Source organism: Oncorhynchus clarkii, chromosome 7, assembly GCF_045791955.1.
Source record: "Oncorhynchus clarkii lewisi isolate Uvic-CL-2024 chromosome 7, UVic_Ocla_1.0, whole genome shotgun sequence".
Taxonomy (NCBI): domain Eukaryota; kingdom Metazoa; phylum Chordata; class Actinopteri; order Salmoniformes; family Salmonidae; genus Oncorhynchus; species Oncorhynchus clarkii.
Window position 1 is genome coordinate 53,231,018 of NC_092153.1, and position 24,785 is coordinate 53,255,802.

The window sequence follows — 24,785 nt, forward strand, 5'->3', positions numbered from 1 at the left end:
CCTTCCTATCATAACCACTAACCGCTGCACACAGCCTACATCATTGTCACCATATTAGCTAACGTCATAGTCAATATAGCTACTCGAAATAACACATTAGTAAGCCTGCTACAATCATGCAGTACAGTGTACAGTCAGCAAGCAGTTAAGCAGTTACACCGGTGGGCCCCAGTGGCCAATATATTTATAAAACCATAAGCTTACCTTGATTTGGAAGAGTTCCAGTGTTGGATAGCCATAGCCAGCTAGCTAACATAGCATCCCTCTGTTTGAGTCGGGTGTTTCAGTAGGCTAAACTAGCTAGCTGCATTCACTAGCTAAGTAAGTGAAAGTTAAACAGATTACAGCTCGCTCTCTCTCTCTGCTTCTCCTTCATTTAAAAAAAATGTAGTTGTTCAAAACTGTTCAACTTTTGTATTTCTCTCTTTGAGTCAACTACTCACCACATTTTATTCATTGCAGTGCTAGCTAGCTGTAGCTTATGATTTTAGTACAAGATCAATTGTCTGATCCTTTTATTGTGTGGACAACATGTCAGTTCATGCTCTGATAGGTTGGAGGACATCCTCCGGAAGTTGTCATAGGTATTGTGTTAGTCTATGGAAGGGGGTGAGAACCATGAGCATTCTAAGTTTTGGACTGAAGTCAATGTACCTAGAGAAGGACGGAAACTAACTGTCCTCGGGCTACACCATGGTGCTACCCTACAGAGTGCTGTTGAGGCTGTACACCTTCATAGCAAAACAGTGTGTTTTAATCAATTATTATGTGAACATATTTAGTATAGTTTGATCAAAAATTAATTGAGGAGGATGGTCCTCTCCTTCCTACTCTTAGCAGCCTCCACTGACGCAATGCACATACACACATTTTCACACATCATATACTGCTGCTACTCTTGTTATTATTCTTTCTCTTATTATCTATTCTGTCTAGTCACTTTACCCTGCTTTCATGTACGTACATATCTTCCTCAAATACCTCGCACATTGATCTGATACTCTCTGTATATACCTTCATTCTTGTGTATTTTATGGTAATGGAAGTCTACACCTGTTGTATCCAGCTCATGTGAAAGAAAAATAACATTTGATTTGACGAGGAGTTAACCCTGGGTGTCACAAACACTTCGTAATTTGACATTTGGCGCAAAAATGTTATTTTTGAAGAAATGTGAATAAATTAGCTTGACTGTGAGATCTTGTTGCCGTGTTCAGTGACGGTCCCCACATATAAGACTAAATGAACTGCCTGGCTGGAGTGTCTAATGTGGTTTATAGGACCCTAAGGAAGCACTTGGGGAAATGTTTTCCTTGGTTGTCATTTAAGCTCTGTGATCTTACAACACAGAGAGTGTTTAACCGACACAGAGAGTAAAGTGTTTTACCAACACTGAGAGTGTTTAACCAACACTGAGAGTGTTTAACCAACACTGAGAGTGTTTAACCAACACTGCGAGTGTTTAAACAACACTGAGAGTGTTTAACCAACACTGAGCATTTCTCATTCTCCTTTTCGTATTGTGCCTGTTTGCCAAGGAGAGAAGAGTTGGCCAATACATGGGCTCTGCTCTGCTCTGTCTCTCTCTGTCTCTCTCTCTCTCTCTCTCTCTCTTTCTCTCTGCTCTCTCCCTCTCACCTCTGTCTCTCTCTCACTCTCTCTCTCACACTCTCAATCACTCTCTCTGCTCTCTCTCTCTCTCTCTCTCTCTCTCTGCTCTCTCTCTGTCTCTCTCTCTCTGCTCTCTCTCTCTCACTCTCTCTATCTCACTCGCTCTCAATCACTCTCTCTCTCACACACACACTCGCACACACACACACACTCGCACACACACACACACACACACACACACACACACACACACACACACACACACACACACTCGCACACACACACACACACACACACACACACACACACACACACACACACACACACACACACACACACACACACACACACACACACACACACACACACACACACACACACACACACACCGCTAAATACACCCATAGTCCTCAGCAGAGCAGACATGTGGAGTGAGGATATCCCCCCTGGCAGAGATGCTGGCGACCACAGCACAGAGCATAGTTACCTTCCATTATGGGCATAATTAGGGACCTGCGGTGAAGTTGTCGCCTCTTCGTGTAGTGATGAAGGGTGGGAATCCAAAACCAGGAGGAATTCACTCCCAAGTGCTACCACATCTGAGAGCGGTGAAAAGGTCCTCCTACATTTAGGTAGGAGCTATGCATAAATATAATTTTGCCTTGAGAGATCTCTTACTGTATGTCTCCAGGTTTACAGTAACAAAATGGCAGAATGATTTTGAGCCAGAGGGTGTTGATAATTGTATGACCAATCGGCAATCCTTCTACTACGCCACAATTATCTCTTTCGCTTCAGACAATTACTACAATGTAGCAACATGCCTGTAATGGTAACACACCTACAATAAATAATATCACTTTCTGTTTTGGTTTCAGTGTATTTTGTATCTTTATATATTATCATACCTGTATTTTTTAAAGAAGGTGTTTACATTAATCTGATGGCCAGGACTTCCCTACAGCATTCTATGCATGTTGGTTAAGACAAGATACATACATATATTTTACCTTTATTTAACTAGGCAAGTCAGTTTAAGTTAAGAACAAATTCTTATTTTCAATGACAGCCTAGGAACAGTGGGTTAACTGCCTTGTTCAGGTGCAGAATGACAGATTTTTATCTTGTCCGCTCGGGATTCGATCTTAATACCTTTCGGTTACTAGTCCAACGCTCTAACCACTAGGCTACCTGCTGCTGTCGATAATATTCTACGTGGGTTATGTGAAAATCACATGTTCACGTTAACAACCTCATCTTAATCTCTCCCTGGCAGTATTTCAAATAGTTGCAATTAACAGCTAATCTACTCTGAGAAATTAAGTTTGCTTTAGTGGTCTTATAACAATAATTAGAGCTTTCCAGAAATGCTTCATGTAGACAGACTCAGAGCCAGAAAATATTAAATTGATAGGGAGGAGGAGAGTGTAGAGCTGGGTTGTAATATGACAAACAAGGCAGAACATTTAGTTTGGCGTGGGATGAATTAATCAGTCAAAATGGCAGACATGTTGAGGAAACAGTCATTTGAGCCTCTGCTGAGATGCTGATGGGGCCACTGATTCAATTAGAGGGCCCTTAAGACTCCACCAGCAGGTCTTCTAGGCCGGGAGGCCCGGGGAGGACAACAACATGCAGCTGGCTAGCAGGGGAACCCAATGCAGACTGAGAGGTGAGGAGCATGATGCTGTGCTGTACGTTCCAGACTGCACATCACTTATTATTTCATTGTTGACAGGAGCAGCAGCTGCATATAGTTGACCGTTTGAAGTGAAATAACAGTGGACTTAATTATCAATTGTTGGTTCTTTTCATGAAAATATAAATATAAACAAAATGATGTATTGGTGAATAAAACATAACAAATCATTGTTAACTTGTGAAAACATTTTCATGTTTAGGCTAATGTGCAATTGATTTTGGATATATTGTTCCCTAGTTCATTTCTTTTTAGACTCATTGATTATTTCCACAGGTCATGTCCACTTTCTTAGCATTTCTGCATAGAAAACAATCATTATTTCACAGTTTGTATAAGAAAACAATCATTATTCCACAGTTTGTATAAGAAAACAATCATTATTCCACAGTTTGTATAAGAAAACAATCATTATTTCACAGTTTGTATAAGAAAACAATCATTATTCCACAGTTTGTATAAGAAAACAATCATTATTCCACAGTTTGTATAAGAAAACAATCATTATTCCACAGTTTGTATAAGAAAACAATCATTATTCCACAGTTTGTATAAGAAAACAATCATTATTCCACAGTTTGTATAAGAAAACAATCATTATTCCACAGTTTGTATAAGAAAACAATCATTATTCCACAGTTTGTATAAGAAAACAATCATTATTCCACAGTTTGTATAAGAAAACAATCATTATTTCACAGTTTGTATAAGAAAACAATCATTATTTCACAGTTTGTATAAGAAAACAATCATTATTCCACAGTTTGTATAAGAAAACAATCATTATTCCACAGTTTGTATAAGAAAACAATCATTATTTCACAGTTTGTATAAGAAAACAATCATTATTTCACAGTTTGTATAAGAAAACAATCATTATTTCACAGTTTGTATAAGAAAACAATCATTATTTCACAGTTTGTATAAGAAAACAATCATTATTTCACAGTTTGTATAAGAAAACAATCATTATTCCACAGTTTGTATAAGAAAACAATCATTATTCCACAGTTTGTATAAGAAAACAATCATTATTCCACAGTTTGTATAAGAAAACAATCATTATTCCACAGTTTGTATAAGAAAACAATCATTATTTCACAGTTTGTATAAGAAAACAATCATTATTCCACAGTTTGTATAAGAAAACAATCATTATTTCACAGTTTGTATAAGAAAACAATCATTATTTCACAGTTTGTATAAGAAAACAATCATTATTCCACAGTTTGTATAAGAAAACAATCATTATTCCACAGTTTGTATAAGAAAACAATCATTATTCCACAGTTTGTATAAGAAAACAATCATTATTCCACAGTTTGTATAAGAAAACAATCATTATTCCACAGTTTGTATAAGAAAACAATCATTATTTCACAGTTTGTATAAGAAAACAATCATTATTTCACAGTTTGTATAAGAAAACAATCATTATTCCACAGTTTGTATAAGAAAACAATCATTATTTCACAGTTTGTATAAGAAAACAATCATTATTCCACAGTTTGTATAAGAAAACAATCATTATTCCACAGTTTGTATAAGAAAACAATCATTATTTCACAGTTTGTATAAGAAAACAATCATTATTCCACAGTTTGTATAAGAAAACAATCATTATTCCACAGTTTGTATAAGAAAACAATCATTATTCCACAGTTTGTATAAGAAAACAATCATTATTCCACAGTTTGTATAAGAAAACAATCATTATTCCACAGTTTGTATAAGAAAACAATCATTATTTCACAGTTTGTATAAGAAAACAATCATTATTTCACAGTTTGTATAAGAAAACAATCATTATTCCACAGTTTGTATAAGAAAACAATCATTATTCCACAGTTTGTATAAGAAAACAATCATTATTCCACAGTTTGTATAAGAAAACAATCATTATTCCACAGTTTGTATAAGAAAACAATCATTATTCCACAGTTTGTATAAGAAAACAATCATTTAATGCAACTCTGGATCGATAACTTGATCTGGTGCAACACATCCATTTTAATATTTGTTATCAGATTCTACAATATCTGCATACAAAAGTATTGTCTATCTTCTTAAAAATATATTAGCGTTGTGTTGAACATCTGTGGAGCTGGCAAGTGTCTGTCAGAAGGAGGTCATTTACCATGGCCTTATGCACCATTTCTCTCAAGTGCATGATAAAAGACTCTTAAGCCCTGTTACCATGGCAGCCACACAACTTTCTCCATGCAGCATTGCTTGTGTAACAACAATTGGAGTAGGCATTTAACTGTCTTAATGAGATAATTACAATAGCATACAGCCTAGCTGCTGCTCAACACTGGGCTAGGCGGCCTATTTACATAAGTTAATGACATAGAACTCTAAGGGTATCAAGTGCACCAGATTATTGACACATTTTTATAACCTGTGAAGAAAATATTTTGTGATTAAAATTTCACAATACATCTCTTGAATAAATCAAAAAAGTGCCTGATGAATCATCAGTAATAAATTATTTTTTAATAGATACAAAATAATAAAAGCAGTTGTGCACCATTTGTAGGCTGTACATCACTGTGCATTGTGACATTAGATTGCCAAATGATGGAATGCTGCGTGATGAGGTGGGTTAGGGGGAGAGGGGGTATTCATTTCTCTTCTTAGAGAGGTGAGGTTGAATATCATATGATATGGCCCCAGCACCAGGCTGGGTACCCTGGTGCGGCCCCCTCTCATCTGAGAGAAGAGGCTCTCCTCCCCTGCTAAGTTCGCAAAGTCCAATTTCCAGCTAATATGGAGGTCGTGACAGCGGGTGCACAGGGCCTGGTAGGACATAATGACTATGGGATTGTAAATATTGGTTTTAGAGAGTCACAAATGAGGGGCAGGCGCAGGGACATTTCCATTGAGTATGCGGCGGCATCACTGGAGGCCCTAGTGCAGCGATTTTCCATTCTAGTGTGTCACATTAGATTTTCTGAGGTGCTCGGTGGCAGGTACATGTCATTAGTAACACTTTAGCGCGATAATGAACCTTTTATTTATCCGGTGCTCTACTCATGAATGAATAAGGAGCTGATCTCCAGCTGTGCCCAGTCGGGAGCAGTGAGGAGCAGACAGGGGGAGGCAGAGAGAGAGCCAGGGCCTGGAACACAGAGGAGAGGAGAGGACAGACAGACAGGGGGAGGCAGAGAGAGAGCCAGGGCCTGGAACACAGAGGAGAGGAGAGGACAGACAAGTGGAGGCAGAGAGAGAGCCAGGGCCTGGAACACAGAGGAGAGGAGGGGACAGACAGGGGGAGGCAGAGAGAGAGCCAGGGCCTGGAACACAGAGGAGAGGAGGGGACAGACAAGTGGAGGCAGAGAGAGAGCCAGGGCCTGGAAGACAGAGGAGAGGAGGGGACAGACAGGGGGAGGCAGAGAGAGAGCCAGGGCCTGGAACACAGAGGAGAGGAGGGGACAAACAGGGGGAGGCAGAGAGAGAGCCAGGGCCTGGAAGACAGAGGAGAGGAGGGGACAGACAGGGGGAGGCAGAGAGAGAGCCAGGGCCTGGAACACAGAGGAGAGGAGGGGACAAACAGGGGGAGGCAGAGAGAGAGCCAGGGCCTGGAACACAGAGGAGAGGAGGGGACAGACACAGGGCTCTGGGGACTAGGATGAACTGTCATTATACACACACACATGCACACACAAACACGCACACAGACAGACAGACACGCACACACACACACACAGGCACACACACACACAGGCACACACACACACACACACACACACACACACACACACACACACACACTCCTCACCTCTGTTCCATGGGGCGCTGATCTGACACTATTTACACACTTCCACCAGACCTTCATGGACCTGACAGCCACTTAAGGAATACATTACTCAGAAGTATTCAAGCCCAGAGGCTGTGTCACCAAACTCTCAATTCAACTGATGTTCCTTCAGAAAACTGACACATACACCACATTCATACTGAAAATAAATTATAACATGCAAAGGTTGAACTAATAATAACATACAGATTCTTACATCTTGATTTCCTATTTTTGTTTTCCTACTATTGTTTATTTTCCCAATGATTAATTAATTCATATAGAAATGCTCTTTCTTTGACACACAGGAGCCGTGACATTGATAGGCTAAACTAACACATCCCGTGTCATTTCCCTGATACAGTGGGTCTTTACTGTAAAAACAAAATGTCAGACTCACTCTCCATTAGGTTGTGTGTTGCCTCTGCTGTGCTGAGTAGGGCTGTAGTTTACCACCTTTGCGGTCCAATTGTCAGTAGCTGTGATTGTAGGTCAGTTTCTTGGTTCTCTAGTGTTTTTTTGCGTGGTCAGTGAGCTGTTAGTTGTCAGTTTCCCAGGTCTGTACTGCTGTACCTCTCTCTCCATACACCATATCTGGCCCAGTGTAGCTGAGCCCTGGCGGCTGCCACAGTGAAGCGGTCAGAGGGGCGTCCACTGGCGTGGTCAGGGCCCCATATCACCCCCAGTGTCCTCTCTGTTCATGTCCCTTTCATCTTGAGTGTGAAATTGCTGCCGGTGTGGCGCTGATCCAGCATTAAGAGGTCAACTATTGAAATCTGATGTGCACCTCTGTGGCTGAGGGAGTCTAACAGATGGAGGGGGAAACGAGAAGAAGGGAAGGGGGTATGGAGGGGAGAAGGGGGTATGGAGGGGAGAAGGGGGATGGAGGGTTTATAAGCCCTCTCTGGACTGCACCAGACCGGCCACAGGGCCAGGGAGGGTAAAGATGTAATCTATTTTCGAGTGAACATTTCTTGGGCTGGGTTCCTTTACTTTTTCCTGCCAATAGGGACCAATGTCCAGGTTTGATTGACTAGCATGGAGCCATCACATGTTTTCATCATCTAAAAGATGTACTACTATGTGAATAAACCAAATTCTGACCAAATAATGGGAAAATGACTGACAACGGTCTGCATAAATTAAACCCCGGCGTTCAATAATTGTAAAATAATAACACTGCTACTGAAAATGTGAGTTGGGTGAGGTACTTTTTCCAAATAATTGAATGCTCAATCTCTGTATGAATCATGATACAAACATAACAGTCTGAGGTCTCACATTTCCCATGGGCGACACTTTTATCCCTCTCTCATTCTCCTCCCGTCTCTCTCTCTCTCCTCCCGTCTCTCTCTATCTCTCTGTCTCCCTCTTTCTCTTTCATTCCCTCACCAGACCACCTCCAACACCACTGCCCAAAGAAGGTGCTCTCTCCATGCAACACCCTCCTCTTTCAAGAATCTGTTGAGTTCAGAATCTACCGAAACTTTGGATCTCAAACACAAAAATATTTTATTCAAAGGGTGTTCGTAATCACAAATAAATAGAATTTGTGTTGATGAGTGCAGAACAGAGCAAAGCTGGGGGAGAGAGAGAGGAGCCTATCTCAGACAGGAGCAGATAGCTAGTAGATATGATTCCCCCGATTAGGAACCATAATTTGGCTTTTAGAGATAGCTCTGGGGGCCGCTGTGCAGAGCCTCACCGCTGATTTACTGTGCGTACGCATGTGAGTCTGTTTCTTTTGTTGTAAATATGTTTTTATCTCTGGCATTGAAGAGCTTTTCATCTCTGATGGTTTTCTCTCTTTTTTATGTATTTCCCCCAGAAGGTGAGATCACAAACTCACAGAAAGCAGAGTGGCATGTTTTAAAGCGATGGACAAAATACAAATATTTGAAAATGTATTTCATGGTAATTATGTCTAGTTTCATGGCCCTGGCACAGTACTGAGGCACAGCCTGGATGCTTTAATTTGTATAGAAATTGTAATCATTTGTTCATTTCAAGGTGAAAATTGCATTTTTTAATTTAAATTGTATCCTGCGTGATAGGCTATTATCTAGAAAAATTGTCTCTGTGTATGGTGGTCTATGCCCAGGCGTCACGCCTGTTAGGAGCCCACTTCTCCTGAGATAGGACTTATGTACGTATCTCCTGACTAAATCCACCGAGTTTGTTCTTTACTTAGGGGCTGCCACTGTCTGCACTCATTTCCGTTTTTGTTCTTAATATTAATTAGTCCGAGAGCACAGCACAGACTTGAAATGTAAATGAAGCTGTAGGCTTCATAGGGATTTTTTAATCTCATTCCCATCTCTTAGATTTACAACTTCACTTGGCCTTTTTTCTCCCTCGTCTCCTTTTCAAACTCCTTCATGGGAGGTTTGTGTGTGTGTGTGTGCGTGCGTGTGTGTGCGTGTGCGTGCGTGTGTGCATGTGTGTGTGCGTGCGTGTGTGCGTGTGTGTGTGTGCGTGCGTGTGCGTGTGCGTGCGTGTGTGAGATGTGAGGTTTTTGTGTGTGTCTGTGGGATGGATCCTAGAGGTGACGAGCAGAAAGCTGTGGCTCAGGTACACAGCCTATGCTGGAATAATTACAGGATTTGGGGGATTATTATACTGTAAGTGCTTTCATGGTGACAGCTGGGAGCTTTTTTAGTCCCTGTGACGCATAAGCTCAAAGAATAAAACCCAGTCTTCCTAAAGCCTGTCTTAATCATTCCTCAGCATGTACCTACACAAGGCTTTGAACCCCAGTTGAGAATACTATTAGAATACTGTTTTCATATTCCAGATTAATCATCCATCATTATGGAATTTAGATTTCTTTGAACGTCTTATAACCATATTTAGATGATGTTTTGATGATTATTTGTATTTTTGTTCCATAAACTTTCTGGGACCGATTAAAGGCAGAAGGTTTCCTCATGAGGGAGACCTCTCACTGGTTGTTTCCATCCTACCTTCCCTTCTCATTCTCCACGCCTCTCAACCGCTCGTTCTTCAATTGCAGGTTTTACATTACAGCATGGCTAAGGTCCTAAATGAGATCTAAATCACTGCCTCTATGACTCACTCTGGAAGTGTGTGGCTTGCTGGGCTGTTGCAGTGACTTCTCCATCCGTCCCTGACTGTCTCCTGAGTGATAGGGCACTTGGTCCCCTCTCTCCACTCTGAGGCTCAGGAGTTTCAGGAGTTTCATTTCCATCCCTGTGATCTAAACAAACCCATTACCTCCAGCAGCCACGTAGCTCTGCACAGGGCAGGACTCAAGCCCCAAACCCTGTGCCAAGGGACTGACTGACTGACAGACACAGCCCAGAGCTAAGCCACCGTGGCACACCGCACAGCCACCTTCAATGGCCCTACGTCTGTATTGGAGAGCTGTATAGTCAAGCCCTCTGCACTTTATCTAAACCATTCCAGAGAGGCGAGGGGAATCGGCTCTTGTGGGCTCTGTTCATCCCCTGCTCCTGTAGTCAATCAATTAGGGGATCAAAGGAGAAGAAGAGTGAAGTGTTACAAAGCTTCTCCCACCCACAGCTGGCTGGGGCTGCCACCTCGGCCCTCGTCCTTGTCTGAGTGACAGTAGCCCAGAAGAAAACAGCTGGGACTTCAGGACCACATGTCAGACCAGAGGGAGATCTGGACAACCACAACACAAACTTTAGAAGGATAGGGTTAACCATGACACACACTGAGGAAAGATCCTGATAACAATACATATTGGAACAATTCATCAAGATCCAGTGGTATATTTATTATTTTTTCAACTTGTCAGTCAAGAACAAATTCTTATTTACAATGACAGCCTACTCCAGCCAAACCCCAATTGTGGACCGCCCTATGAGACTGCCAATCACAGCCGGTCGTGACACAGCCTGGATTTGAACCAGGTACTATCGTGACACCTCTTGCACTGAGATGTAGTGCCTTAGACCACCGCACCCCTCGGGAGCCATATATGACAACTAGGCCTGGTATCAGTTCTTAAAAAATTTACTATAGTACAATTTCCTGTCCTCTTGTCTTAACAATTTACTGAATTTATATTTCAACAAATTAAATACATTAAATTAAAATCTTAACATAAAATCCACAAATGACCAATTCCTTAAATTTTCTCATTCTCAACCAACTCTTTTATTTTTCCCATGACATAGATTTTCAAATGGACCATTTTTCCTCAAATGATATACTGTTATTCACATGTACAGTACCTGTTAACTGTGCCGTAATCTTTAAGCTGATACACTGTTAGCGTTCTTAAGAATATTTGGCTTGGTCAAAACAACTTTTTGTTTTTTTGTTGTTTGATTCTAGCTAAAGGCTTGAGCCTCTAATTTTCAATTCATTCCTTGTTCTTCGCCTTTAGGGTTGAATAACCACTGAAAAAAAACATTTTAGAATGACATGTATTATATATTAATGTGTGTTAATGTGTTTTAATTGCAAATTAATTAGTTAAATGCACAATATTCCTGATGAGAATAAATATGCATAGAACGCCATTCATTGTTTTCATAAACTACAGCATAATGAATTGTAAATTAGTAGGAAACCGTACTGTGTGCTGTATTTTTTTTAAACGAACAAAATGTGTTAATTCATGTATGAGAATTGATCTAAAGTAGTCCTACCCTGCTGGTGATTTGTCCTTAATAATGCATTTTGAAAAGGTATAATGGATAGTTCAGTTTGGTCTAGTGGTACTGTAGCATTACCAAATCCAGACTACGTATTGGCCCTCAGAGATAAGGGTTAAATCCTTGAGTTCCCCATTTCACTACCTACAATATGTAACTCTCATTTGTTTCCCATCTGTCTCTACCAATAAAACTGCATAATACATTAAGATAACGGACTGCAGAAATATGGACGTGTTCCTAAGTTATTGCATTTCATTTGAAATATACCTAAAGCGCTATCTACATGCCATTTAAAAGTGGTAATGGTAAGAGGAGCTTCACTAGACTTTAATATACAGCACAGCTGACAGTCCCAATGCCAACTGGATGGATTCCTCAGCGCTCCTAGCATACAACCACGCTTTTCTGTGACTTTGTGCAATCATTAACAGACACCATTCCAGAGCATAGCACACGGGCCCCAGACAGACAGACAGACAGACAGACAGACAGATGCAGACAGACAGATGCAGACAGACAGACAGACAGACAGATGCAGACAGACAGACAGACAGACAGACAGACAGATGCAGACAGACAGACAGATGCAGACAGACAGACAGACAGACAGATGCAGAGACAGACAGACAGATGCAGACAGACAGACAGACAGACAGACAGATGCAGACAGACAGACCGACAGACAGACAGACAGATGCAGACAGACAGACAGACAGGGGTGGAGAGGAGATCATAGCTGGAAAGTGTACAGAATGAATGACTTCCTACAGCTGTGTCTTGCCGCAGCCCTGACCAGCTCCCCCAGCTAGCACCTCTCTTCACTAGGATCTGGGACTGCTCAGCTCTCTCTCACACACACCGCTCACTGGGATGGAAGCAGAGGTGGTCCAGAGGCCCATAGAATGTAATACACACATGTGCGTGTGCCATGCATGCACACGTGTGCACTACACACAGATCAAGTGTGTATTGTAGGGAAGAGAGAGGTGAAAGTTCAGATGAATCCCCACCAGGCTGAATATTCAACTTCAGAGGGCATGATTTTTCTTACATAAAAAATGACCAATTTGAAATCTTTATTTGACACCTTCATACTGTATTCAAACTGATATGAAAGCTGAAAAAAGGACAAAGCGATGAATATTTTTTAGCTCTTTAATTGATAACAGTTACGGCAGTGTTACAGTAAACACACCAACAGGCTGAAGGTAGTAAATACCACTACTCTAATACTTCATACAGCAGAATAAATTATACCATGGTAATATACACACATGTGGAACAGAAAGGGGATAAAGCAGAACACAGATTCCATAAAGCAAGTAAACAGGTCAGGAGTCAGGTGTTAGAAATGGATTTGATACACTAGAAGCGTAAACAAAAACAAAAAAAGTAATATTTGTTTTTTTATATACACAATAATGTGGCATCATTGAACAGAGCTTTCAGACCAGCCTGGTTTCAGTGCTTCAGTCATCATTACTTTTAGTGAGGTGTTCTCCAATGGAGATGTGTGGTCTGGAGCCTGGCTGTACACACACATAGCCAGAGAACACACTGCTCGGCCCACTGTTCTATTCCGACTCCTTTCCCTGACAGGAGAGGTCCCCATCCTGTATGGCATCAAAGCTGTGCTGCTGAACCCCTGGACAATGTTTCACACTGAGAGAGGTCAGAGGTCAGACAGATATGTAATGGTCCACAGTAAGGTCTGCACTCGGATCATGAGTCCATAAGATCAAGTGCTGGAATACACCTTCCCCATGCTCCTGTCTGCACTTGTAGGTGTGGAATAATAGGTTTCCTCTGGTCACTATCAAAACGTATTGGTCTCTCTCGCTCTCTCTCTCTCTCTCTCTCTCTCTCTCTCTCTCTCTCTCTCTCTCTCTCTCTCTCTCTCTCTCTCTCTCTCTCTCTCTCTCTCTCTCTCTCTCTCTCTCTCTCTCTCTCTCTCTCTCTCTCTCTCTCTCTCTCTCTCTCTCAACCTCTTTTATACAATTATTCAATTTAGGAAGTTTAATGGAATTTTCTCCTAATTTAATATACAGAATTCCCTACTTAGCTTGGCTCAAAACACTGCATTTTGGTTTAAAGAAATTCATACAATATAACACAACCAAAAACAACAGAAGGAAACCAGTAAAGAAAACAATCAAATACATTGACTTCCGCAGATCCCTTGCTTAACTACCACTGAACATTGTTGTTGTTTTAGTATAAAACATACTCTTTATAAACAAACAATACACAACCTGCTACTGTACAATTTCCATTTAAAGGCGACAAAGGGTTAAATCCTGACGTGGAATATGCACACGTAACTCACTCCAACTGTTGCAATTTTTTTTGGCAAAAATCATACACAGATATAAATGAGAGATTGGTGTGAAAGTTCAAGTTATAATTCAGCCCAACATAGTTTGTGTCAAAAGTCAACTATGAGTGCTACACAAATGTTTAATATTAGCTATTCTTTAAAAAATGTTTTGTTTTTGTACATTTCTGCGAGTGTGTCGGTCAAAGCAGGAGTTGAATGTCCAGGGGATTAGAAGGGGGTGGATCCAGTTGGAGCCAGAGGGGGCCAGCCAGGCCGGTTACCTGTGCCCTTTCACAATTCAAAGGATTATTTGATTTGACAAAGTGCATGTGAATGGCACAGTTTGCCTTCTCTTAATCTCATCATGGGAAGAGAAGGAATGTGACTGGCATCAGTCAGCCATGCTGGAGGAATGTTTCAAAGGAATGTGACTGGCATCAGTCAGCCATGCTGGAGGAATGTTTCAAAGGAATGTGACTGGCATCAGTCAGCCATGCTGGAGGAATGTTTCAAAGGAATGTGACTGGCATCAGTCAGCCATGCTGGAGGAATGTTTCAAAGGAATGTGACTGGCATCAGTCAGCCATGCTGGAGGAATGTTTCAAAGGAATGTGACTGGCATCAGTCAGCCATGCTGGAGGAATGTTTCAAATGAATGTGACTGGCATCAGTCAGCCATGCTGGAGGAATGTTTCAGAGGAATGTGACTGGCATCAGTCAGCCATGCTGGAGGAATGTTTCAAAGGAATGTGACTGGCATCAGTCAGCCATGCTGGAGGAATGTTTCAAAGGAATGTGACTGGCATCAGTCAGCCATGCTGGAGGAATGTTTCAAAGGAATGTGACTGGCATCAGTCAGCCATGCTGGAGGAATGTTTCAAAGGAATGCACACTTGGTCCAAACCAACATGGTAAACAGCTACATGTGATTTTATATCTTAATTAAACAAAACATATATAAAACCTGGCTGGTAATGAGAAGGGTCATTTATAATTAGCTTTGACACTATGTTGGTGTTGTTTAATCTCCTTCCATTGTTAAAGTCACATAGAGCTTTTGGGTAGGGGGTTTAGTCCTCCTTGGCAAGGTCCATATTTCTAAACAAAATACATTCATTTCCCCAATCCTGTTTTTTACAAACAATGCCCTCCTCCCCATGGAGTACAGCTAAGGATGGATGTTGGGAGGGGGGAAGCCATTGGCCGCCAAAGCGCAGCTAATTCGCAGTAGAATCCGCCCAGCTAGACTTCCCACTGAGTGGCCAAGTTCTTTAGGAATGTCAAGTTGAATGTGAAAGCGGGAAGGTCAAATCGCTCACGAACATTAAAGCTCAGGGTCTAGGCGGAGGAGCCCCAGCCTGGAAAACAATCAGCTTCTCTCCGACTGGACCGACACACACACACACACCACTGCAACCCACCACATCACCTCAGTCATCTGCTAGTATTTCACACGGAGAGAGAAAATAACTATGAAGGGAATAACAAACAAAAATAGAATCACATTAATCATAATTGTAACAGCAATAATAATATTAACAATATTGATATAAAAAAAACAAGAGTGATAATCATTTGAATGATATTGGCTTAGTGAACTATTATAAACAACAAGGTCAAAGTACATTTGGAAGTGGCTCTGAGGGTTGTGCTGGACTGGACTGCAGTGTGCACCCAGGGGGCGCGTTCTCCATGCTGGCTGGGGCCATCATCTCTGGGTTGCCTGGGCAGAGCCAATCAGGGAGGAGGGCACATAGGAGTGGCAGAGCCACGGTTTAGGGGTCTTGGGGTATAGGATCGGGCTGCCTGTTGGCTATCCATGGAAAGGCAGTTCTAATGACAAGTCCTCTCGTAATCAAGAGGCAAAAAGACACTCTGACATACACAGAGACATCCTGACTGCCTGCAGGGTGGGGAGGGGGAGAGAGTGCTGCAGTGGTTAGGCTGCAGGGAGGGTGGGGGGGGGGGGGGGCAGCAGCAGGGTTGTATATGTTAAAGGGGTGTTGAGTTTAGACTGGGTGGAGCCAGAAAGAGGCTGGCTGTTTCAGTAGGCCTGTCCCGTCTCCACCTGCAGCAGTCCCAGGACAGCAGAGTGGTCTCCCAGCTTCATCCTCCTCTGGGTGGACAGACTCACGTTCTTAGTCAGGTAGTCCACTGCAGCTAGAGAGAACAGACACACAGATAAACGTGAACATGTGAGGGATATACACACATAAATATACATGCACAACACACACAAAGAAACATACACACACACACACTGACAGGTGGCCAACTCCTCAAACACACCCCTTTCTGTCCTTTTTGTTCAATGTCATTTTCTTTTTCTTTCTGACTCCGTTCAAAATGAGTTGTGGCAGAACTAAGTGGAGTAAAATGAGAAATAATTAGAAAACAAAACATTCTCTCTCCCATGCCTTGTCTGAGGTTGACACAGACTTGGCACAGGGCATGTGCCACCTCATAGAGTCTCCATGCTATCAGTCAGCATGGTCCCAGTGTGTGTCGTGTGTGCCAGTCTTCATTACACTTAGCATCTCTGATTTCATGCCCTCCACACTTCATATCCCGGATCATTTTCATCAGTAGACAGCAGCTTTCTTTTCTCTCCTCCGTTCATTAGCCAGCCACTGTGCTCAATCACTGTCTTAATTAAGCACACATCAGATCACATCCACACCGCCATCAGTCTCTCTGCTCTGCAAGCTGGCTGATAATAACGCTACTGGCATGCGCGCACACACACGCACGCACGCACACACGCACGCACGCACACACACACACACACACACACACACACACACACACACACACACACACACACACACACACAACAGGACCAAAGGGAGGCTGGCTGGGGAAGTGTGGTTCAGTTTACCCATTATGAAGGGTTGTGACACAGCATCAGTCAATAATTATGTTAATCTAATCAGCCTGTTTCCTGTCCCGAAGTGTGTGTGTGTGTGTGTGTGTGTGTGTGTGTGTGTGTGTGTGTGTGTGTGTGTGTGTGTGTGTGTGTGTGTGTGTGTGAGTGCGTGCATGCGTGTGTGTGTGAGTGCGTGCGTGCGTGCGTGTGTGTGTGTGTGTGAGACAGAGAGAGAGAGGGGTGGCTAAGAGGACAGGGTGCCCCTTAGGGTGTGTTAGTGTCTTTGAAGTGGCCCTCTCCTTGTTCCCAGCTAAGCAGAGCAGAGTGGGGTGTGACTAAGCCAGGCAGCACCGGAGGGTGAATCATAGGCCTTTATCAGACAGACCAGGAGTCAAAGGTCAGGGGGCAGCTCGGCCCAGGAGGTGGTGGAGGTGGGCACCATTTCCTCTAATTACAGTACCACTGGTTCCATTTCATATGAGGTGGAAGACATGCAGGAGACTTGTATTGGTGAGGTCAGATGGGAAATGCATACAAACACACTCCCTTCCTCACATTCACACATAAATGCAGATGCAGTACTTACTCTGTCCATACTGACTGTACTGGTATCCGGCGGTGACGGGGTCCACACTGTAGCTGGTGGCGCTGTAGGTGGGGGGACAGTAGGACTGGGGGGAGCTCAGGCTGTCCACCCCCTTGATGGAGTCAGAGCGCTGGCTGCAGCTGGCTGAGATGGGGTTGGAGGACTCCAGGCTGCCGTGGAGGGGGGAGATGGAGAAGTCATGTTGGGACTGGGAGGGCACGGCGTTGGGGTTACTCAGGATGCTCATCACCTAGGGAGGGCAGAGGGGAGACAGAGGGGGGTTTAGAGAGGCCTAGGTCCTAAACAACACATGGATGGGATTGAGTAACTACACCAGCACGTTGCAGCAAACACTGGGAGTTATCACATTACCGAGTTGTACAAAGGCAGCTAAAAAACACCCATTTAACTTTGAAACATGGAACAACAAAAAGTCTTGAAGTCACAAAAAAAGGACAGGGGTGAGAGAGAGAGATGGGGTGAGAGAGAGAGATGGGGTGAGAGAGAGATGGGGTGAGAGAGAGATGGGGTGAGAGAGAGATGGGGTGAGAGAGAGAGATGGGGTGAGAGAGAGATGGGGTGAGAGAGAGATGGGGTGAGAGAGAGATGGGGTGAGAGAGAGAGATGGGGTGAGAGAGAGATGGGGTGAGAGAGAGATGGGGTGAGAGAGAGAGATGGAGTGAGAGAGAGAGATGGGGTGAGAGAGAGAGATGGGGTGAGAGAGGGAGATGGAGTGAGAGAGAGATGGGGTGAGAGAGAGAATTGGGGTGAGAGAGAGAGATGGGGTGAGAGAGAGATGGGGTGAGAGAGAGAGATGGGGTGAGAGAGAGAGATGGGATGAGAGAGAGAGATGGGGTGAGAGAGAGAGAGATGGGATGAGAGAGAGAGATGGGGTGAGAGAGAGATGGGGTGATAGAGGGAAAGAAAGAGGTGCCAGTGAATTCAGTGTTTAGCATGGGGACAGCGCGGGGACAGCATGGGGACAGCACGGGGACAGCATGGGGACAGCACGGGGACAGCGTGGGGACAGCGTGGGGACAGCACGGGGAGAGCGTGGGGACAGCACGGGGAGAGCGCGGGGACTGCACAGGGACAGCGTGGGGACAGCGCGGGGACAGCGTGGGGACAGCACGGGGAGAGCGCGGGGACAGCACGGGGACAGCGCGGAGACAGCGCGGGGACAGCACGGGGAGAGCGCGGGGACAGCATGGGGACAGCGTGGGGAGAGCGAGGGGACAGCACGGGGACAGCGTGGGGACAGCACGGGGAGAGCGCGGGGACAGCACAGGGACAGCACGGGGACAGTGTGGGGACAGCACGGGGACAGCACGGGGACAGCACGGGGACAGCGTGGGGACAGCACGGGGACAGCACAGGGACAGCACGGGGACAGCGTGGGGTCAGCGTGGGGACAGTGTGGGGACAGCGCGGGGACAGCGTGAGGACAGCAGGGTCTCAGGGTGATAATAGAACCACCAGCAGTGCCAGACAGCCCCTGTATATCCCAGAGCCTGGGGGCTGGAGGAGGCCTGAGGCCTACACACCACAACAAGCACTGAGGGAGTCCCTAATCCCCAGCCCCTAGCCGAGCCATCTCATGAATAGTAATGGAGTTGGAAGCAGTAAACGATCCCCTTAGATCAGATCCCCAAACAAATAGACTCTACTAGCCTCACCGAATGGCCTACTGCTAGTATGAGTTACAGTTATGGCTAGGGTAAGTATTAGGAGTGTTATTTATACAGCATGAGTGCATTTATTTAATACTCAGCAATATATGTCATATTCATCTACAGGAAATGCAAACTTGCAGTATAATTGTAATTTCCATTTTGAAATGTCATACTTGTTTGCCCTATCAAATCCTACAAAAATTGTCCATTAATTATAATCCACATAATCATTTACATGTCCTGTTGCTGTAGGGTCATTTTCTTACTGTAGTAAAATGGTTCAAATTAATAACCTCTCTGGGATAGAGGGACGCAAATGTCCCACCTGGCCAACAGCCAGGGAAAATGCAGAGCGCCAGATTCAAATAAAATGCTATAAAATTCTAACTTTCATTAAATCACACATGTAAGATACTCAATTAAAGCTACACTCATTGTGAATCCAGCCAACATGTCAGATTTCAAAAAGGTTTTTCGCCGAAAGCATAAGAAGCTATTATCTGATGATAGCACAACAGTAAACAAAGAGAGAGTAGCATATTTCAACCCTGCAGGCACCACACCTCTTACCTTTGATGAGCTTCTTTTGTTGGCACTCCAATATGTCCCATAAACATCACAAATGGTCCTTTTGTTCGATTAATTCCGTTGATATATATCCAAAATGTCAAAGTATTTGGCGTGTTTGACCCAGAAAAAAACAGCTTCCAATTTGTGCAACGTCACTACAAAATATCTCAAAAGTTACCTGTAAACTTTGCCAAAATATTTTGTAATACTTTTGTAATACAACTTTAGGTATTTTTAAACATTAATAATTGATCAAATTGAAGATGGGTCTATCTGTTTTCAATACAGGAGGATCACAAACAAACGCTACTTTTCTAGTCTTGCGCAACTCTCAAACAGTACACATAATGTTAACCTGATCCAAAATGGCCGTACTTCTTCATTACACAAAGGAATAACCTCAACCAATTTCCAAAGACTGGTGACATCCAGTGGAAGCGGTAGGAACTGCAAACAAGTGCCTTAGAAATCTAGTTTCCCAGTGAAACCATTGAATAGACAGTGACCTCCAAAATTGTTTTTTCGGAATGGTTAGTCCTCTGGGTTTTGCCTGCTACATAAGTTCTGTTATACTCACAGACATGATTCAAACAGTTTTAGAAACGTCGGAGTGTTTTCTATCCAAATATACTAATAATATGCATATTTTATATTCTTGGCATGAGTCGCAGGAAGTTGAAATTGGGCACGCTATTTATCCAAAAGTGAAAATGCTGCCCCCTATCCCAAAGAGGTGTTAAGATCCTGCATCTGTACACAACCATAAGTTAACAAATAATAATCCACTAGTGCTATGAATGTTATTATCTCCATTAGACTAGAGGCACAGGCATCACCACAATGCAGTGCAGACGGACGTTTCTACTGAGCTTTTGCCCTAAACATAAAATGTTGAATTAGACTTATATTTCCCTTTTAGGAAAGCAGAGGGAGAGACTCTTAATGGGGGAATTGGTCCCACATATGCTTCCCTTCTATTGCATGGAAGCATCCTCCCCAACATCAGGTTCACGTTGTGTCTCGCTACGCTGGGCTGGCCTTTGGCGCTTTGGCTGCTAAACCAATTAGCTCATCATGGAGGTGGTTACACACACACACACACACACACACACACACACACACACACACACACACACACACACACACACACACACACACACACACACACACAAAGGTTTAAACACAGTTCACAGAGCTGATGCTGTGGTGCAAAATATCCTACAGAAGGACAGGGCTCCAGTCAAACTCCAGAGTGGACATCTCAGAAACCTTTATACTTTAGAACTTCTTTACTGCATACGTATGCAGTCATACTGCTCAGCAATGCATAGCCAGACACACACACCGCATACGGAAAATGGATCTTATTCCACAAATTAATCATATTCTGAAAAAAAAATATCTGAGGAAAAATGAAGCACTTGAGGCACATCAGAGACATAAAGGCTGGTTAGCGATTTCCTCATGTTAATTCTATCAGCATGGAAATCCCCAGCCTCCTCCAACCCCACCACTTATTTATACAGAACATGTGACATGTATCTATGAGAGGGAGATTCATGGCTCTCTGCATGCAGGACACATGGGATGCTCCCTCCCAGATGGACCGGAGCTGCAGAACAGACTCCGTGTGGAACCTTCTGTCCCCTGCTGTATTGTGCTGGGCTGTGATGTACGTACTATGCTGTGCTGGACTAAGATGTGCTGGTCATGTGACGTGGGTGTGGGGAAGTGCTAGTCGGGGGTCCAGGGAGACAGCTGGAGGGGTGGGCCAGATATAGTCATCAGTTAATTGAAGCTTGATTACATCACTTCCTTATTTAAACATGAAATAATGAAGCAGCCAATAATCAGGGACTGTGCTCAAATCAGCCCTATTACTATTCATAGGTTTAACTAGCTCTTCAAAAGAGAAGGCTACTTTTCATGGACAATTTTATAATTTATTTTTTTCCCGTCAAGATTGCAAAGAAGTTTGCAGTTGTAAAAAAGAGAGGATTGTCTGGAAGGTTGTATCCTTGAGATGCCTCTCCTAAGATCACTCAGATGATTTTGGTTAACTTTTGCTGGAGGGGGGAAAGGTAAGCTCCTCGATTGAGCCGGGTTCATATTAGCTATCTGTAATGTCTTTCTGCTTTCACACAGCTAAACAAAAATCAATGTCATTTCACCACTTCCCCCTATGATCTGATGTGGGTGAAGATATGCTGAGTATCAGCTGCAGGGTGTAAAACACACCCTCAACAGGCCTTTAGACCTGCTCTGCTCCAGAACAACACCACTCAATACACACTTAACCAACACCCGCACTCTCTTTCAGAACAGCCCTCCACTACACCCCTGTCTCCCTCCCCCCCTCTCTTTCTCTCCGTACAGCGTCCTCAGTGTTCGTTTGTTGTTTGACTTTGTGCTAGGGCTGTTGGAGGAGATAATGTGAGACAGGAGCAGTTTAAAGGACACTGCTCCAGGGCGTTCCCTGCCTCGCTCTCTACAGATAGATTACTTTATAAATAATAATAAAAAACTCATTAATTCTCTCAACTTCTGAGCCCCCCAGCCCCGCGGCGGAGTGAATGGAGAACTGGAAGTTGATACAATGTGCATCCTTTCAGATAAACAAATAGAGCATTTGTGACACAAAAAGAGGTTCTTTCATACCCTGCTAATTTCCTTAACAGTCAAATTATATTTTTGTGTCTGCTTAAATGTTTGATGAGCCTTTGCTCATTGTTAGATTTGCTGCCAGAATAAAATTTGACTTGCTGTGAGGAAGTTGACTGACAGAAAAAGCGAAAGGCAATATTTCTTTAGGCTACAACAAAGAGGGAAAAATGTCCGAATTTTCTTACATACATTCTCACTAAATTCCCCACAGTGGCATATTCAAACCACAGTTTCAAAGAGATGCCATCCATCACAATGTTATTTAATACCCTTCATTATCACTACTTATGAAGCACCCAATGTAATATCCCTAAACAATATTTACATAATATCTTTACAGTCACGTAATGTGATATGCCCATCTTAACCCTTGATTGACCACAGAGAGCTTCAATTTCCTTGGTGTCCACTTTGCTAAGGACCTCAATGTCCAAACACACCAACACAGTTGTGAAGAGGGCACGACAACACCGCTTCCCCTTAAGGAGGCTGAAAAGATTTGCCATGGGCCCTCAAGATCCTTAAAAAGTTCTGAACAGCTTCTACCTCAAGCCATAAGACTCCTGAACAGCTTCTACCTCAAGCCATAAGACTCCTGAACAGCTTCTACTCTAAGCCATAAGACTGCTGAACAGTTAATCAAAACTACCCGGAGTATCTGCATCGATCCTTTTTGCATTAAATATTTTTGACTCTATACACACACACTGGACTCTCCCCACACACTCACACACACTGGACTCTCCCCACACACTCACACACACTGGACTCTCCCCACACACTCACACACACTGGACTCTCCCCACACACTCACACACACTGGACTCTCCCCACACACTCACACACACTGGACTCTCCCCACACACTCACACACACTGGACTCTCCCCACACACTCACACACACTGGACTCTCCCCACACACTCACACACACTGGACTCTCCCCACACACTCACACACACTGGACTCTCCCCACACACTCACACACACTGGACTCTCCCCACACACACACACTGGACTCTCCCCACACACACACACACTGGACTCTCCCCACACACTCACACACACTGGACTCTCCCCACACACTCACACACACTGGACTCTCCCCACACACTCACACACACTGGACTCTCCCCACACACTCACACACACTGGACTCTCCCCACACACTCACACACACTGGACTCTCCCCACACACTCACACACACTGGACTCTCCCCACACACTCACACACACTGGACTCTCCCCACACACTCACACACACTGGACTCTCCCCACACACTCACACACACTGGACTCTCCCCACACACTCACACATATTTACACTGACACGCCAACACATACACACACACTGGACTCTCCCCACACACTCACACATACTGACACTGACACGCCAACACATACACACACACTGGACTCTCCCCACACACTCACACATACTGACACTGACACGCCAACACATACACACACACTGGACTCTCCCCACACACTCACACATACTGACACTGACACGCCAACACATACACACTCACTGGACTCTCCCCACACACTCACACATATTTACACTGACACGCCAACACATACACACACACTGGACTCTCCCCACACACTCACACATACTTACACTGACAGGCCAACACATACACACACACTGGACTCTCCCCACACACTCACACATACTGACACTGACACGCCAACACATACACACTCACTGGACTCTCCCCACACACTCACACATATTTACACTGACACGCCAACACATACACACACACTGGACTCTACCCACACACTCACACATACTTACACTGACACGCCAACACATACACACACACTGGACTCTCCCCACACACTCACACATACTTACACTGACACGCCAACACATACACACACACTGGACTCTCCCCACACACTCACACATACTTACACTGACACGCCAACACATACACACACACTGGACTCTCCCCACACACTCACACATACTTACACTGACACGCCAACACATACACACACACTGGACTCTCCCCACACACTCACACATACTTACACTGACACGCCAACACATACACACACACTGGACTCTACCCACACACTCACACATACTTACAATGACACGCCAACACATACACACTCACTCACTCACACATTACACGTACACACATACGCCACACACACACACATACACACTCATCACATATGCTGCTGCTACTGTCTATTATCTATCCTGTTGCATAATTACTTTATCCCTACCTATAGTGATCGGAAAGTATTCAGACCCCTTGACTTTTTCTACATTTTGTTACGTTTCAGCCTTATTCTAAAATTGATTGAACATATCAATCTACACAGAATACCC

General features: G+C 43.7%; 1 protein-coding gene across 4 annotated transcripts in view; it reads right to left on the minus strand.

The window, feature by feature from the left end:
* Window positions 1-16,072: 16,072 nt before the first annotated feature.
* The window catches only part of LOC139414316 (paired box protein Pax-7-like), a 71,928-nt gene continuing 63,215 nt past the window's right edge, over window positions 16,073-24,785 (minus strand). For all 4 annotated transcript variants that reach the window (XM_071162233.1, XM_071162232.1, XM_071162235.1 and 1 more), the window contains exons 8-9: window positions 17,528-17,777; window positions 16,073-16,235 (exon numbers count right to left, since the gene is read on the minus strand). In XM_071162233.1, the coding sequence (XP_071018334.1) occupies window positions 16,120-16,235; window positions 17,528-17,777 (366 nt within the window). In that variant the 3' untranslated portion in view covers window positions 16,073-16,119. The remainder of the gene's footprint in view (window positions 16,236-17,527; window positions 17,778-24,785) is intronic.